This window comes from Tachypleus tridentatus, chromosome 10, assembly GCF_004210375.1.
Source record: "Tachypleus tridentatus isolate NWPU-2018 chromosome 10, ASM421037v1, whole genome shotgun sequence".
Taxonomy (NCBI): domain Eukaryota; kingdom Metazoa; phylum Arthropoda; class Merostomata; order Xiphosura; family Limulidae; genus Tachypleus; species Tachypleus tridentatus.
The window spans coordinates 94,358,325-94,376,764 of NC_134834.1; the positions used below are offsets into that span (position 1 = coordinate 94,358,325).

General features: G+C 31.0%; 1 protein-coding gene across 1 annotated transcript in view; it reads left to right on the top strand.

Annotated features, from left to right (window-relative positions):
• The first annotated feature begins 3,402 nt into the window (after positions 1-3,402).
• The window catches only part of LOC143229902 (signal peptide peptidase-like), a 29,028-nt gene continuing 13,990 nt past the window's right edge, over positions 3,403-18,440 (top strand). The window contains exons 1-7 of the mRNA XM_076462768.1: positions 3,403-3,661; positions 6,557-6,655; positions 7,676-7,758; positions 8,431-8,519; positions 11,599-11,684; positions 13,078-13,203; positions 17,364-17,421. Of these exons, the coding sequence (XP_076318883.1) occupies positions 3,467-3,661; positions 6,557-6,655; positions 7,676-7,758; positions 8,431-8,519; positions 11,599-11,684; positions 13,078-13,203; positions 17,364-17,421 (736 nt within the window). The 5' untranslated portion in view covers positions 3,403-3,466. The remainder of the gene's footprint in view (positions 3,662-6,556; positions 6,656-7,675; positions 7,759-8,430; positions 8,520-11,598; positions 11,685-13,077; positions 13,204-17,363; positions 17,422-18,440) is intronic.

Sequence of the window (18,440 nt, forward strand, 5' to 3'; positions counted from 1 at the left end):
ACATTAAACTGAGTTTAGTCTAATAAATAAAGAGATTGGGTACGATATATAAAACAAAATAACATTGTTAAATTATTTGTCAAGATAAAAGATGAAAGAGACGCAAGATATGCAGTTATGTAGTCGTCAATCATCAGAATTGTGAATTAATAATCAGTGATGTCGAGAAAACCCACTTGTAGAGAAAAATATATGTGTAGTAACGGCTCGTGTAACTGAGTGTCGGAATGTAGAGGGCGTGCTTAGATATTTGAATATATAATTTTATATTGTTTATTTTATTATTATTATTTATTATATTTTTTTAAGATAGGTATAAAGGTGTTCCTTTGTATTGGTTTATTTTGGGCTTGAGTTGTTGTATAAGTAAGGCTTCTTTAATTTTGCGTTTGTTCCTTTATTTAGTATTTGAGTGTTTTCTATGGTTGTTGTGTTGTGTTTATTTGACTTGCAGTGTTCGAAAACGTGTGAAGGTGACTTTTTATGTTCTTTGAATCTGGTTTCCATTTTTATACTTGTTTCTCCAATGTAGAAGTCGTGGCAGTTATCACATTGTGGTGTTTTTCAGTGTAGTTTTACATAGTGAATCGTGAACTGATTTACTGTTTTTCTTCTCACAAGATGCCCTAATGTCAACTTTTTCAGTTGAAATTTTGTGTAAAAGTATTAAATTCTAATGTTTCTTATTTAATGGAGAATTTTTGGAACTTCTGTAAAGAGGGATATAACATCGAAACTGGCTTAAGGCTTTATGATGGGTTTATGAAGTCGTGTTGTGTTGTGTTTATTTGACTTGTGTTCGAAAACGTGTGAAGGTGACTTTTATGTTCTTTGAATCTGGTTTCCATTTTATACTTGTTTCTCCTAATGTAGAAGTCGTGGCAGTTATCACATTGTGGTGTTTTTTGTCAGTGTAGTTTTACACTTTTACTGTTTTCAAATACTAAATAAAGAAACTTCTCAGTGCCCTAATGTCAACTTTTTCAGTTGAAATTTTGTGTAAAAGTATTAAATTCTAATGTTTCTTATTTAATGGAGAATTTTTGGTGTTACTTCTAGTAACTAATATTATCCGTATAACTCTTCAATCTCATTTAACATATGGAGATGTCATCCAAAAGCCTGGTGGTTAGGGCACACAGTTCATAATCTGTGGGTCGAGGTTTCGAAACGCATCCATGAACATGGTCGTCTTGTGCTATAATTTGATAATCTATCCCACTTTTCGTTGCTAAAGAGTAATTATTAGTTGTTATAAAGTACAAAGCTACACAAAGGACTATCTGTGCTCTGCTTACCACGGGTACTGAAATTGTACCACTTGGGGCAAAAAGTAGTTCAAGAGTCAAAGGTATATGGTGTTGACGAGTAGCCTTTTCTCTAATATATCACTTCTAAATCGGGAACAGATAGCTTTGCGTGGGATTCAACAAATGAAACAAATGAAATTATGTTGTAATATGTGGACACATCATAAAGTTTCTACTTTCTATAGTGATATAGGAATTTCAAACATTTTACACTTGTTAGAATTTTGTACCGTCCTTGTGGCAACACTTGGTTCAGGGAGAGTTAAATTTAACTCATTCCATTCACACATTGTAATGGGTCAGGTAATGCCAGGTTTTAAGGGTAAAAATAATGATATCTATTCGTTGCTAGAAACCACAGGTTATCAATACTGTGGAGGGAAAAGATCACGAGGTGACGTTATAGTTCAAACAAAGAGAAATAGCTTATTTGAAAGTGCGAGCACTTTTATTTTTAAAATTTCTTATTCAATCGAAACAAGTTGGTTCAACTAGACTATAGAAAGGATAAAACCTATGGTTTGGTAGTTGATCTTGCGGAAGAGGAAGTTAAAACTATCATAGTTGGGTCAACTATTTTGTTATATACGTGGTATACTTGAGTTTTGTTTTCGTGATTTTTGTCTGGTTATTTTATTATTCACACCTAAAGGAACTCAGCTTAAGTTAATAACTACGTAATATCTCTCCCCCCTTATTTTATGTACGAATCTGCTGTTCTTGCTGAACATAACTTATACATGTATGGAAACTTGTTTTGACCACAAAGGTCACAAGCTGACCCACCAGTGAAGGGCGCTGATGTCGTCTACATCCTTGCACAACATGCAGAATTATAGCAGAATTAGTGTATTACCCATGAACAGAATAGGTATTATTTCCAGCAAATACACATAGACAAAACAAAATTAACTTGACGATTTTCAGAACCATATGTTATGCGAATACTACAAAGATACAGAATAAGCAAACATTTCTAGATCAAAATGAAAAGTGAAAATCAAACAATGCATGATATGTATGAATACCACTAGTGTATGATTTCGCGTTCATATAATCATCAAGTCCACATTCAATCCAGTCCACCGCTAGTACAGTGGTAAGTCTAGGGATTTACATTATTAAAATCAGCGGTTCGATTTCCTTCGACGGACTCAGCAGATGGCACCATGTGGCTTTACTATAAGAAAACTCCCTGAGATTATTTTTTCGCTAATGTATAATTACAGAATACGTACAGAAAATCGTGAAAAATACGTAGGTATTAAAAAGCTAACTGTTAAAGTGTGAAATTGTGCGTTTACAAATAAGCTGATAGTCTTAAGAAACTCATAACATTCGGAGAGGCAGAAAGTGCATCTCTCATCCCTATTGAAGAAACAGAATATTGTAAAAATTAAGATAATACGTCTTTAAAATAATTGAAAACCACATAATTTGAGTTTTGTACGACAGTGTGTGTGTGATTCCAAGTAGCAAAACCACCTCGGGTTATCTGCTGAGTCCACCGAGTGCAATTGAACCCCTGATTTTAGGGGTCAAAATTCGTAGACTTACCGCTGTACTAGAGGGGGAACGTGTACGATATTAAACAAAGTAGAAATAGTCACTGCACAAAGTGACAGAATTTGCGATAAAAATTACATTTTCGATATTTATAGATGTAGCTAAGATATTAAAATTAAACTGTAAAAATAAGTAAGACTGCTCTCATCTAGAGTGGTCAACTGATTCCCACTTTGCAATATTATTTATCTTATTATAATAAATTTTAATTACTAATTATATCTAGATACAAGGGTTTGATTTCCCGAGATGGACACATCTGATAGCTCGATGTTGCGTTGTTTCAAAACTCGCATATACTCAAAATTAATACCAATCCTACTTAGTTATAAATAGTATATAATTAAAAGAAAAAAAATTAAGTCATCTTGACAAAATTGCTAAACTAAAGTATCACTGAAATGCAATAGGTTTATAGCTGAACAAGAACTGAAAAAAAGCCTAAATTGAAAAATTTTCAAATTCTGAAATTTAGTCGTTTTACATTATATATAAGTAGTTTTCATTGCTAGTTATGAGAGGACGTTCCCTGAATCACTATATGGGTTCGAGAATAGCACGCGTCACTTAGAACTCAGAAGTTCAGCACCATGGCGGATGTCAACGTGAACCAGACGATGCCTGAAATAAATGCTACTTTAAATGAAACTAGCCAAAATGCAACAGAGAAGTGGAAGGCAACCCCGGAAGGAATGGCCTTTGCATACACTAGTTTAATTTTAATGGCCATATTACCCATTTTCTTTGGTTCTTTCCGATCTGTGAAACACCATAAGGAACAAAAGGTAGATTTTTTAAATACGGATGAGACACGTTTACAAATGGTTTCACTATTTACAGACCATTGGTATTGCTAGTAAAAATATGATATCTGATTAAGTACGTTATTGATTCAGGCTCTTTCGGAAACATTTTATTTTGTTAAGAAGGTGGAGTAGTAAAGTTTATAATAAAGTTTACGGAAATAAAATTTTCAAAGTTGAATTAATCTAGTAGTGTTTGTAATGCAAATTTTGTACAGACTTAAGAAGGATTCATAAGAGTTTCAAATTCTTAATATTAATAATGTTAAATCACACTGTGGAACTTGTTTTAGGAGATTAATTTTCTAAGTATAATGTTTCAGAAATGAGTTTTCAGACATGTAGTAACTAATATACATGGCAAATTGCATAATTTATTGAAAGAAATGTTAAATGTAATTTCAAAATTAGCAGCATGTAACAAATCACATAACTCGGATATTGCATGAACCATCATTTTCAAGCCTTTATCACACAGATACCCAATTTAATAAATATGGTTTCTTGCATGGTGTCCTCTCTTTTTTTATTAAATGAGTGAAAGAGTGAGTTAAGCGATGAGGTATACTATGTAGATACACCTTAAAATGTGTTGTAATGACTTATTAATTTTTTTGATAAAATATATTAAAATACATAATTTCTCTTTATTGTACTATTTACACTAATTGCCCATGTTCCCTTATCCCTATGTGGGGTTTGCTCCTTACATTATGGAATGGTGGTATAAGCAAATTTTAACATATTAAAGAGTTTGGTAGATTGTTTTTTTTTTTTTTAATTTTGCACAAAGCTACTTGAGGGCTATCTGTGCTAGCCGTCCCTAATTTAGCAGTGTAAGACTAGAGGGAAAGCATCTAGTCATTACTATCCACCGCCAACTCTTGGGCTACTCTTTTACCAATGAATAGTGGGATTGACCATCACATTATAATGCCCCCACAGCTGAAAGGGCAAGCATATTTGGCGCAATGGGGATGTGAACCTGCAACCCTCAGATTACAAGAACACGCCTTAACACGCTTAGCCATGCCAGGCCAGAATTTGGTAGATACAGAAGTTAAGTAACAACTTCTTCATATTAAATATCAGTTTTGCTGTTTTCATTTTCTGTGTTCATATAGCTGATTCTAATGAACTAACACTTTACATGATTTAAAGTACATGTAAATATATTTTGGAGTGTCTGGCCTCTGGTATGTTAATGAAAGAATTCTATAAATGTGCTAATAATTACTAAATTGCTGGTATCTCTTTGAATAACAAGAACTATTTAGTTTTATTTGTAAGGTCTCGCTGCTAATACAGAATTATTGCTTGAAAGTGTATGCTGTTATTGTCATGTATTGAGCCAGAAGTTTCATCATTTTCTTTTGGCACAAATCATTGATGTAGTTGCAAGAAAAAACAAATTATTTGGATATCAGTTTTGTTTATTTAATGTAAGTGTTGTGGAATTACTTATTGTTTTGTATGCCATAGTGTGTGCTTTAATAGTGTTAGTTATTGGAATGATAATTTCACAGTTAGATTGGATTAGTTTACTTAACTATATGCTAACATTGTTTTTACTGTAAGAACTGAAAATGGTGATAATTTTGAGACATCCTGCTTGTCTTCACTGTATCAGCCATGATATAAATTAAAATGTATGATTGAGATCTATTAGTTGTAAGTAAATGGTGTTAATGTGAACATTATAAACATGTAGGTAAATTGTATTTGCATAATTCAAACATGAAGTAAATCATATGGAAAAATAAAACAAATAAATTTGTTATGTTGTGGAATATCTCATAAAATTAAATGAATGTAATTAATGTAAAGGAAAATGCTTACGCAATTGATTGTCTTCATGAAGTGTCCTGCATGACAACTTAGGATAATAATACAAGACAAGTGAAACAAAACATTTTAGATTCAGCTTGAATCTGTACATTGTCTTTAACCTTGCATATCAAATTACAAATAATAATTTCCTATTACAGTAGGTTTTTTTCACTTGTAAATATTTAGTGTAATGTAGAGAGAAAAGTAAAAATAATGTTCCAATTTTTGTTTCTGTATAGCTCCAAGGAGTCTTGCTTGTTGACTGTATAGTTCTCATTAAGTAAAAAAACTATTTTATCAATCCCATAGTATATGCTTACATTTGAAAAGAAACTATCACCACTTAAGGTTAGTACATCCGAGAAATTTCAACCCTTCTGTGATGCCACATTGTGTTCTCTGATCAATTACAAATGAAATGCAACTTTGAGAATAGCTACAAGTGATGTTTAAACCACACTTGGTTAGAGCAGTTTGTAAATCATTCTAAAGTGGTATAAGCTGTAAGTTAGTTTTATTGAAAAATGATAACTTTGATCTCCTTTACAGATGAAGAAAAGAATTTCATGAGAAATTGAGAAGACTTAGCATTAGGCACATGTTTTTGTGCAAATGTGATTCTATTATGTAAAGGTTGGAAAGAGAGGATAGAAATCTATTGGTACTTAGAAAACAGATATGCAAAACAAAAGTCACTATAGGTATCTTTATGAGGCTTATCCAGAATTAAAAAACACATTCCTACAATTGTTAAGTCATAAAAAAAATGTGCTATAATTGCCTTATTAGCTCTGTTTTCATATGTGAGAAAAATAACAGGTGCTGTACGGTAAGGAATGACAGTCTGTGTGGGGAATTCCGAAGATTTGTAATGCTAAATGTGTGTAAACTGGAAAAACAACAAAACTGTTTCTTCTCTGCAGTTTTAATGTAGAAGACATTCTGTAATCAAAGTGTATGCAGTTGTATATTCTATTTTATAGCAAAATATATTGTGAGATTATATTTTTACCATACTTAGTACTGTGTAAATTGGTATTTTATTAGGAATCTGGAGAAAAACCTGACACCATGTCTCACAAAGATGCTGCCATGTTCCCATTGATTGCAAGTGGGGCACTGCTAGGAATTTACATATTCTTCAAGGTAAGGAATGTATTCCAGTTCCATCTGGTGGTATGACTATGAAAAGGTGAAGTATATAAAAGTATATTTCAAGGTTTTTGTTAAAAATTTCCATAATATAGAATCAGATATAGCTGAGATTTGTTATTTCCAAGGATAGTTTCCAGGTGAGAGATTTTAATGTTTGGGAAAAGATATGTTTGAAAGTTTTTCTTTCTCAAGAAAATTTGCTCTTTAAATATTGATAGAGAAATAAGTAAGAAATATTCAGTCAATTTTTATTATTGTAATTATTAATTTAGGTTTAACAGCATCATGTGATGAAATTGTTTCAGGTACTATGTGACCTTGAATGTGCAATAGAACATTTTCTAACAGTTTTTAATGTATTGAATGTTTTAAGGCACAAGATTCAGTGTGTATTTAAACTAACTGTTAATTTGAAAATGGTTTTGTCAAAGAAGCTTAAATATTGCTTGTATCTGGAATTATTGTGAGTGCAGGTGGAATTATTGTGAGTGCAGGTGTATACAAGTGTCCGTAGATTTGGCCTACAGTATGTGTTCTCTTCATGTATTTTGCTGAGGAAGCTGAATATATCAGTTTTAATATTTTGTTCCACTACTTGTACATAAAGATCTATGTTTTTCCTATTTTTTAATATCAAACAATTGAAACATTTTGCTGTTAATTTCATTATTTTTATACATTCGCTGATTGTACACTCCATTATATACAGGGTGTTCGGAAAGTCACTGTGCAGTTTTGTATATTAATAATTGTATAAGTGCACGGTGACTTTCCGAACACCCTGCACTTTGTAAGAATTTCAGTTGCATTTAGTGTATTTATTTACCAGACTGTGAAATTGAAGTTCTCATGACGGATTATATGAATTAGTGGTATATTATAAACATTTGTTAATGTGCTTATCTTGCAAAGTAGATTGAACTTGTTACTGCAGATAGCTTCAGGTTTTCTAAGTAGTTTTAATTTTTGTTTGACTGAAACGATTTATAAAACAGTTTTGTCTTTTTACAGATTTTTTCCAAAGAATACATAAATTTGCTTCTCACTGGTTACTTCTTTTTCCTGGGAGTTTTGGCTCTAGCACACATTTTAAGGTAACTTATTCCAGTTATTTCTATGCTTATTAAGACTAACTGAAAACTTTTAAAGTTTATACTTTGTGTAACTTAATTGTAGGACTTACAATATTTTTGTTTTGTGTTGCATTAGTGATAAGTATTTAAAATACCAGTATTAAATATTATTCGAAAAACATTTTGTAATACCCTTGACATTTCATAGGTAATCAGTTTTATTATTACCAGGTAATTTATGAATATTTGAAATAGTGAAAATTTTTGAATTTTAACATGGTTACTAAAGTAAGATAAAAAAATGTTTAAGTGTAGAAACTTTAAAAGGTAGTGAGAATTTTACACTGGAATATTTTGTTTTTTTTTGGGTGGGGGAGAGCTGTAGATTTTAGTTTTTTTTCTTGAAAAAATTATTCATCATATTACTTTATTTGTTTTCCAAATGTTATGTTTTAGAACAACACTTACAGTACAGTTCTGTTGATCCATCAGAGGTTTTTAAGATATTTTAATTGGTGTCATTATAAGTGTGACATCTTCTATTTGAATCAGAATTGTTGACGTTTTTGATTAAAATGTAAAGTATTTAATAATAAATGTATTTTCTAATATAAAATATAATGTACATATTAGCTAAGTGTGCAATTCACACACAGATAACTGTTTGTAGGTTTTTGTTTTAATTATTTTTAGCCCTCTTGTGAATAAAATGATTCCAGAGAACTTTCCAAATGAATTCTATCATCTGATCTTCAGTAAAGGACAAGGGGAACAGAAGGAAGGTTAGTTCTTGTTAAAGAAAACATAATGACTTGTAAAACAAGGGAAAGGGAGCAAAAAGATTAGTTCTTGTTATAAAAATCATGTAATTATTTTTGTAAAGCAAAGGAAATATAATGGATGGGAAACAGAAGGAAGTTTAGTTCTTATTAAGGAAAACAAGCAGTCAGATTGGACACCACCACCCTCATTTCCTGTTCTATTTTGATTTTTGCACGATACTTGCTTTTTATTACATTAACTGCTGAAAACCCAGCTTTGCAGAGATAATGATGTTGCAAATGGAATTAGGATTTGCAGAGCTTTAGCTCTGAGCAGTGGATCTTCATCTTTTACTGATATCGAAAACTCAGTTCCATGCTTCCAAATTTTGTTTTTAAAGTCTTCTCACAAGACAATAAGATTTTCTTCTGCAGAGGTAAATTCAGATGGGACTTTGTCTTGAATGGGTCTTGGATCTATGCAAACCTTTTCCATGTCTTCTGGAAAGTAATTTTTAAATCAGTTACTGAGCTGTATTAGGTTCTCCTCAATAACAGATTGTAGTTCATAGGTCAAATCAACTTCATTGGATGTAACAAACTGCTGTAACAGGGGGGAACAGTCTTTGCCATCATTTTATTCATTTTATTCTCAATAGTAGTAAGTTTTTTCTGAAGGTTGAAGCCTTCTCTGTGAGTTTCAGAATGCATGTGTTGCTTCCCTGCAGAGAGAAATTCAGTGCATTCAGTTTTTTGAAGAGATCACACAGTTATGCCAATTTTGACAAAAAATCTGTATCTAAGAAGTTTCTAACTAACACATTCGCATTCTTCTTTGAGATGAGTAGAGCTTTTGTCATAATTCGAACACACAGGACAGTACATTCTATCGGGAGAACCATCATGAGCTATAGTAAGTAGTACAACAAAGATGTATGCTCAGGTCCCACATCCTCACACAGTTTTTTAAAAAACTTTGCTTTCTCTGGCCAAATTTTTATAAAGTTCACCACTCTCAACACACTTTCCAAGACTAGGTTCAGTGGATTCAGATGCTTTGACACAAGGGCTTCCCTATGCATTATGCAGTGGGCCTACAGTGTATCGAGCTTTGCTTTGTGTGAGTGCCTGATATCCTCTATAACAGCTTGACATAGAGAGACCACCGTCAGTACAGACACCAATGCAGTTAGTCCAGTCTAAATTGTTGAGCATCTCAAACAAGTCTTGAGCCTTTGTACCTGCATTGATACTTTTACAAAAGAGGTCTTCCACAATTTTTTGTCACCATCCATGAATTATGTGAAGCAAATCAAATCAGTGTCCTTGTTATTATCTGTTGCTTCATCTAGCTGTAGTTCAAATTTCTTACCTTTCATTTTTTCAGTTAGCTGATTGTTGAGGTCTTCAGCCGTGTGTTGGATTCTATGACTGATAGTGTTGTCGGATAAAGGCACTTTTGAAAGTAGTCTTCCCACAGATTCACCAACCATAATGTTCACCATATCCACTGCAGGTGGTAAAATCAGTTCTTCTGCGATGGTGTGAGGCTTTTTACATTTTGCAACTCTATATGCCACCTTGTAGGATGCTAGCAAAGTCTTACTTGGTATTGATGCTTGTTTCAAAAATGTACCTTTTTGTTCTTTCAATTCTTTTAACTTTCTGGTAAAATAATCATGGGATTTACTAGCCATGTTAGGATTATTGGTCTCTGAGTGGTGTTTTAGTTTACTTGGAAGCATGCACTCTGGAGCCAAAACTTTTAGACATAATATACGCTGTGGACACTTCATAATTGAAATCTACCAAAGTGAAACCAAAATCTAGATAACTATTGTCATATTTCTGTTTCTTTACAACTTTGCCACTGCTCTGTGGTTCATCATCCTTTTCTTCACTCACACACTTCTTATTAATGTTCAAAAATCTTTCAGTTTTTGTGCACGAGGACTAAAAATCAACAAAATAATTCACTGAACTTTGCTAGACTAAGAAATGAAAAAGTTTGAGAAGTTACTGGTGTAGCCAAGAGTACAAGTAAACAGACATGTCTCAAACATTTGAGAACGTCATAGAAAAGAATGCAGTGCAACCTAATGTTAAAACTGTGAGCTACCTTAAGCTAGTAGTTTGCATGGTGTCTGACAGATGTCAGTATCACTGTTTCCCTTAAAAATTTGAAATAGTCTAGGTGTCCCATGGCACACTAACAGGGATGCCATGGTGCACAGTTTGGGAACCACTGGGTTATACTATGACAAAGATCATGGCATGTTATTCTGTAATGTATGTCAGGCAGAGAATGTGAAGCTGAATGCTGTTAGTTGTATATTAGCATGAACATAATAGTTCATAATAGTTAGTTCTGTGCACATGTTTTGTGCAAAATAAAACTGTTATCTTTGCAGTTAATACACCCTTTGCTAATAGGATGCTTAAGGGGCCATGCAGGCTACCTAACTTACATTTGTTATGGACCCACTGACATTTTTAGTGGCCATTGGCTCCTGGGTCCCTGCCAATTTCAAGTCCTGTTGAACTATCACGACTATGTTTTTAATCCCTCTAAACAAGCAAGTTAAGGAGCAAAGCTTGTATTAAGGACCTAAATTTGACTTGCAGACTTAAATCATACTGTCAATTAGATATGGCTCTCTGTTCTAGTCCATTATTTTTTGTCTTTACTTGGCAGTTGGTTATTAGTTTAAATTTTTAATCAGTGTTATACATCTGTTAAACTCTTTCTTATCAGTTATCTTCCTGTTAATTGTTATGAATTTTATTGATATGATAATTTAAGGCACGCAGTCGTCACTAGATTTAAAGTGTAGATGTTTGAGTTACTAAATACTGTGTTTAAGTATACATAGCTCAAGGTATTTGATGGGATTAGTAATGTGAGTGCAGTTGTTTAAATGGTCTAATTTTATGAATGTTGTTTGTTGTAGTTGATTATTTCGAATAAATACATCATTGATACTGCACTATGTTGTAATTTGATTATTTGTATGCTAATAATTTTAGAAATCTTAATCTAAAAATCAGAACTTTCTAAAGCCATGTTAATTTGAATATAAATATTTCTTGTTGCTTACAGAAGTAATCAACTATGAGTTTGACCACAAGGATCTTGTTTGTCTGTTCATATGTATGCTAATGGGTGTGTGGTATCTGTGGAAAAAGGTAATATTAAGTTTAGATTAAAACAAGCTATGTATTTATAGATAAACCTAGAAAGTAGTATAACTAATGAATTATACTTGTAAAGATTAGAATCAAACCAAATAAATATCTTAATTTCATTAATGTTTTGTTTCAATCATTGTTTTAACTTGAGCCTTTACTGGGACAGATTAATTTATACACAATTTAAAGAAGAAAGTTAGGTTACAGAATTCCTAGTTAAGTAAATAGTGATCAAAATGACTGGTGTTTAATTTAGTGATTTCTTTATTGGAGTGAATCTTTTTTCAGGGTAACTGATCATGTAAAAGTTCCTGTTATAATTGTCTTCAGTTGTTGGTTGGTATAATTCGGATTATTTATTCAAAATAAAACAAAGAATGCAGACTTCAGCCTACTAAAAACAAATTTTTTCTGATACAAATTAGCTTAGCTAATATCATTTACTGATAATCTGAAGTTTTCTATAGGTGCCAATAAAACAGTTTCACTTCGTGCAATTTTTTTCTTCTGTATAGTGCACAATGTATCTTCTTACTTTGATAAATACACAATTAAAACTTCAAAACTGAGCTAAATGACAAGCAAACATAGTAAAAATAACACTTAAAAATGCTTTAGAATGAATTATAGTGACCTGTAATGTAAATTCTAAAAGTTGAACCCTGGGATAAAGATCAAAGTTGGTAATAATAAAGAATCTTGTAAAATGAACATTTTATTTTTTAAATGTTTTCACTTTTAATGTTTTCTTATGATGTTCTGGTATGTAAAAAAAATTAACTTCTGAAAAAATGTCTTACTAACATGAAAAAAATATTTATACATGAAACTTTGTCTGTTTGTAGTTGGTATAGCATTCTTGTTAACGTACACAGTATATATTAACATATATTTACCTTTCAACTGTAGTGTGTATTATCATGGTTAAAAAAAACAGACATTGTTTTTATCTTCATGACAACACTTAAACTTAGTAAACTAGTCTTCTTTGAAAACGTAATTTAAACATTGCACCCTACTAATTGTTAATATTAATGATTGAGAAGAAGTGTAGGTTGGGATAGAATAAAAACAATGAAGGATACTGAGTAAAACATTTGTCATGAAACTAGTTGATGGTACTTTCACATTATAGACATTATTATACACCATGAAAGTTTGTTGTTTAATTATAATATAATACTTTAACAATATTTGACATCATCTAGGGAACTTTAGTTATGATAGTGTATTATTTTTATTAATGTTGCTTACTCTCTGTAGGTGAACCATAGTTGTGATAGATATGTATGCACATTATGTGTGTTTGTGTGTTAATTTTAGTTTATAGGGACCTTGTCTGTCTGGTTGAACATTTTTGAACATGAATATGAATATTTTTGTTTTACAGCATTGGGTTGCTAACAACTTGTTTGGCTTAGCCTTTGCTATAAATGGGGTGGAGCTCCTTCACTTAAATAGTGTGATCACTGGCTGCATTCTTTTATGTGGGCTCTTCTTCTATGATGTATTCTGGGTAAGTATGAGATATTCCAAGATGTTAGAAAAATATTGGGGCTTCTTTGCTTACCTCAAGCTCTTCTCTATTTGTCTTAATAAATTGCTTGTATGATTTTGTATTTATTAACTTAAAGTATAAATGTTATAAAACCTGTTACTTCAAGATGACTTGCAATATAAATTTTAATATTCATTAATTTCTTATTTTGTCCATAATCCAAATAAGGAACATCACTAAATGTACTGTTTCATTCATTTCAGTATTACATACTTATTAAAGGAAAGTTGGTTAAAATTTATCACATATTGGAACATGTGGCATTTTGCTAACTAACGAGCAGCTTGTTGTTTTGAATTATTCTGAATCAGTTTCTTCATATTGTTTTTTTATTTTAATTAACAATTCATGTTTCTGTTCAAAATTTAGTACATTGAATGTATTGTTAATCATTTAAACCATATTATCTCTATTATTGATCCCAATTCTTTAATATATCAAATGAAATTTAATATTATGTATAGGTGGTGATATTTAAAATACGTGAAATTAAAGTATAGTATAATAAAAGCTTTTTAATATAGTAAAATGTCTATTAATGAATCTTAACTATGAAGACAAATTAGCATGCTAACCCAAATTGATGAGGCTGTAGTATTATTTCTTAGCAAATTCTGTTGTGTTTGTTGTATTTCGGTCATCTTTCAGGCTGTCATTGTATTTCTGATTAAAACAATGTACGCTAGCTAAAGGAAGTAGTGTGTGCTCTGCTTCTTTTAAGCAGAGTTTTATTCAATAAAAAACATTACGTTCTATTTGTTGGACATTTTATAACTATTACGATTATGAATAGTTTATTTTTGGGCAGTTAATACTTCTGTTTTTAAAAGAAATGAAGCAAGAATATAAGAAATGCTCTATCTCTTTACATGGCTTGCAAGGTTCTAGCTCCTAGTCTTGACAGTTTGCTGGGATGCATGAGATTTGACCCTCTAGGTAGTGTATAAATATGTGCTGCAAAGTGCTCTATATGCATGGCAAATACAAGCACTTTGCTCTGAATTTTGTACTGTAAGAAACTAAACAGCATACAGTTTTCACACAACTTTCCACAAGCAACTTTTAATAGGTTTCATCAGTCATCATAAATTGCATAAAAATACAGCCGCTTGAAAGTACCACATGATTAACCCTTTCACCTTGGGTAGGTCATAGGGCACATGTCATAAACTTTCATATAGTTACATTCAAAATTTGTATAACTACTTTATTATTAACGTACATGAATAAACTCAGCATCAGAATGTAGACAATAAATCAAAGTTAATATTATTTTAAGTTCTTAATTTTAAAAGGAAATGTTTTACAAAATGTCTCCACCTAGTATGAGAACCATGATATTTGTTACCTATGTTTCCCTTCCTAATTTTTTACCACCTCTACAAGATGTATGGAATGTAATAAAAATTACTCATTATAATGTTGTTATTGCTTAGACAAATCATAATTCACAGTCTTCAATCTTACTTAGTTACAAAGGAATAAAAGAGAAAATCTGATCCCTCTCGCCATGCTCACTTGTCACACCATTTTTTAAAACTTGGCAGTAATTCTCTTTAACTTTTAATACTGTGTTATTTATAACCAATAGGAAGCCAGAGTTCTCTATCAAGTAATATATATTGCATTGTTATGTGAAAATAGAATTGTATATTTTCTTTGCATTTCAAACTTTATTCCCATGGGAACACACTCATGAAATTAGTTGAATTTTTATTGGAATTTCGTTGTATAGTTAGAAAGCCAGAAAAATTATGATAATTATGGATCATTGATTCATTTATTCAAGTTTTGTATGTTATTTTATGTGTTCTTTGATGCATTATTCAATGAAAAAGAAACTTTGATGCAGTAGTACAATTAACATAAAAGAGTAGGGTTAAGTTTCCCTGACAGTTGAGAGCAAAAATACAAACAAACCAGGGAAGTACTTTATTTTTTGTTTGTAATGTGTATTTATTTGTTATAATAAGAGTAACTTAGATGTAAAAATTGAAAATATTTAAGTTTGATAAAGTAAAATAAATAAATAATAGTTAATAACAATTTTTATAAGGTATACTCCCCAGTAGTTTTTGCAATATGTAATTTGATACAATAGTTTAAGGTGAACATTTTCCAGGTGATTTGCAGTTTATATGGTGGGAATAGTATAGTTAGATGAGTACAAAAGGTAATAAAATTTAAGTATAAATACATGTGTATTGTTACAAACTTGTGATGACTTTCTGTCACAATTTGCAGCCATTCTGGGAAGAAAGTAGGGAAAGTTTAGATTTTTTTTTAATTTTTTATGGTTATGATCTTCAAATTAACTGACCTTATGTAGAGTTAGGGTAAAGAAAATAAGAGATCAAATATAAAGTTTTTCTGGAAAAAAAACATTTGTTGTTTATCTAGAAGGTTTTAGGGATTATTTAAATGATATTTGAATATTCTGTGTTTTTAATTTTATCATAAAAATTACTTTGCATAAAGGGAAGCAACATGCAGTGTGACTTGTGTATAAAGATTTACATCCAACATTAACATGCTATTTTCCACTTGTAGAAGGTAAACATGTAGTGTACATTGTGAATGTAGGTTTTTCATTGGCACTGAAGTCCTTATTTTTCCATTTTTTTGAGTTTCATATTTTACTTATGAGACTTTCATAAATCTCACTGGGATGCTATAAAAAAGTTGAGAGTTAGGGACCCTGCATTGTGGGACCTTAGTAAAAACCCTAGTTTGTTAATTGCAATGCAAAAAAAAAAAAATTACTGGATGTTATAGTGTGAGAGTTCAGAATTATTTTAACAACCTGTGTAGTTTCTGCAAGTACAATATTTTGATTGTTTGATATTTGAATACATTTACATCTTAAAAGTTTAAAATATTTCATTGTGACAAATGTTTCTTGGGAAAAAACTAAAAAAATCCTTACCTTTGTTGTATATTTTAATTTCATTCTTTTAAAACTTTGATATGAAACTGTAAATTTTAACTTTGTTTTAATTCCCAAACAAGGTACATACACTTATTGACAGTAACTGATATACAACAAAAATAACTTTTTTTTGTGCTTAAATTATAAACGAGAACTTTTTGAAAGATTGTTGATGAGAACAATCATTTAATACCCATAATAAGCTTTAAACTCATTTCATGTTCATTTTTATATTTGTTTCTACATCTGTTTTTGATTTTTATTCTCTAAACAACAACCATCATGGCATGTATTTAGTTTTTTTTGAGGAAATGCAGACAAGACCTTGTTGGTAAAATGAAACTTTTGTTGAGTGCAAAAATAGTTAACTAAGATTACCTCACTTTGTTCAACAAAAAATGTCTTCCTATCATACTGTAATGTTCTGTATCAAATGATATGGAAATCTTATCAAACGTAGGTGATGCAGAAACTTAAGTTTGAATATACTGTTAGTTGGTTGTTCAGCAACTCATCCAAAGCTAACTTGAAACTATGCATGTTGTATGTTTTGCTCTGTGAATTGAATCATTGATCCTGGCATGAAAGCCAGTGTAGAATTTAGATTATTCCTATTTTCTGTTCAGATTACAATTTTTAAAGTTGCCATTTCTCATACACTCAGTTCACAAATCCAATACATCTGATGAATATCATATCATAAGTGCTACCATTCAGCTGTCTTTAATAAAACTACACTTTCTTTTGGTGATGTAATAAAAATAATTAGTATGATCAAAGTTTGTACAATTCAACATTTTTATTATTTTAAATGACTGTGGGATGAAATAATTCTTTATTTAAAAAAAAGAACTAAAAATAACCCTTATTCCAACCAAATCATAATATATTTTAGTAGACTAGTTGAATTTATAGCATACATTAAGTTGTATGGAAAATAAGAATGTGTTATGCAGTAATATTGCACGTGAAATAAATATTTCAGTGAAAACTACTATACACTTGTTAACTAATACCTTATTGAATTGTGTTTTAGATTTGCTAGTTTTCATAATGTTGTGCAACGGGATTGATTTTGTCACCTTTGTATGGTAGCAACGTGTTTATTAAATAATCTTTAAGAAGACTATTTGACTGTTATGTGTTACATAGTTGTTGGTTATAGAATTATATATTATATTTTATGCAGGTATTTGGTACTGATGTTATGGTTACAGTTGCAAAGTCATTTGAAGCTCCTATTAAGTGTAAGTATTTCTGTTAAAAAGCATAATTATAAATAAACATTTATAATGGCTCATTGAAATATCTATTAAAGTAATTTTGTAAAATGAAGTAAAATATATATGCGAAAACGGCTTGTTTGGGTTGAGAAAATATTTTACATAGAAGAGTGAACAACGTTTCAACCTTCTTCGGTCATTGCCAAGTTCACAAAGAAAGGTAACTAACCGGAAGCTGACCACGTTTGGAAGGGGTTGTGTAACTGAGTGTCGGAATGTTGAGGGCGGTGTTAGATGTTTGAATATATAATTTTATTTGTGAACCTGACGATGACCGAAGAAGGTCGAAATGTTGTTCGCTCTTCTATGTAAAATATTTTCTCAACCCAGACGAGCCGTTTTTGCATATATATTTCTCTACAAGTGGGTTTTCTCGAAATCACTGAAAATGAAGTAATATAGTTGAAAGAGATTGTGTTTAAACTAAAAATGATATAACTGGTACAACATGGTATGTATTAATTACTTTAATTTTGTTACAAGAATTGCAATAGTTTTTATAACATAAGGTGAGACTATTTGCCTGAAGTATTTTGGTTTTATAGTTGCATTGGAAAGTGTTAAAATAATGCTAATATATTATTATTTAATTTAGTAAACTATAGGGTGTGATTGGTGAAATTGGATAATAAAATGAGTTCTGTGTTCAACTTAGTATTTTGTGGGCAACCTCATTGATTGGAGAAATATTATGTAGGTCTTTATAGGTCTGTGACTTTTAACCCTTAAACAGGGTCTATCATCATTTGATGTTGCAACCTACAACATTTCTGTTGAATAAGGGTGAAGTAGGTTTGTACTTTGAAGGGGTGTTTACTTAAATATCCACTTTTTAATGCACATGTGAAGAAATTTACGTTATAATTACTATTCACAAATGAATATATGATATATATATTTTTTACTTCAGAAAAGGTTGACCCAAGGTGGCTAGGTGAGTTGAGGCGTTCGACTCATAATCTGAGGATCATGGGTTCGAACTC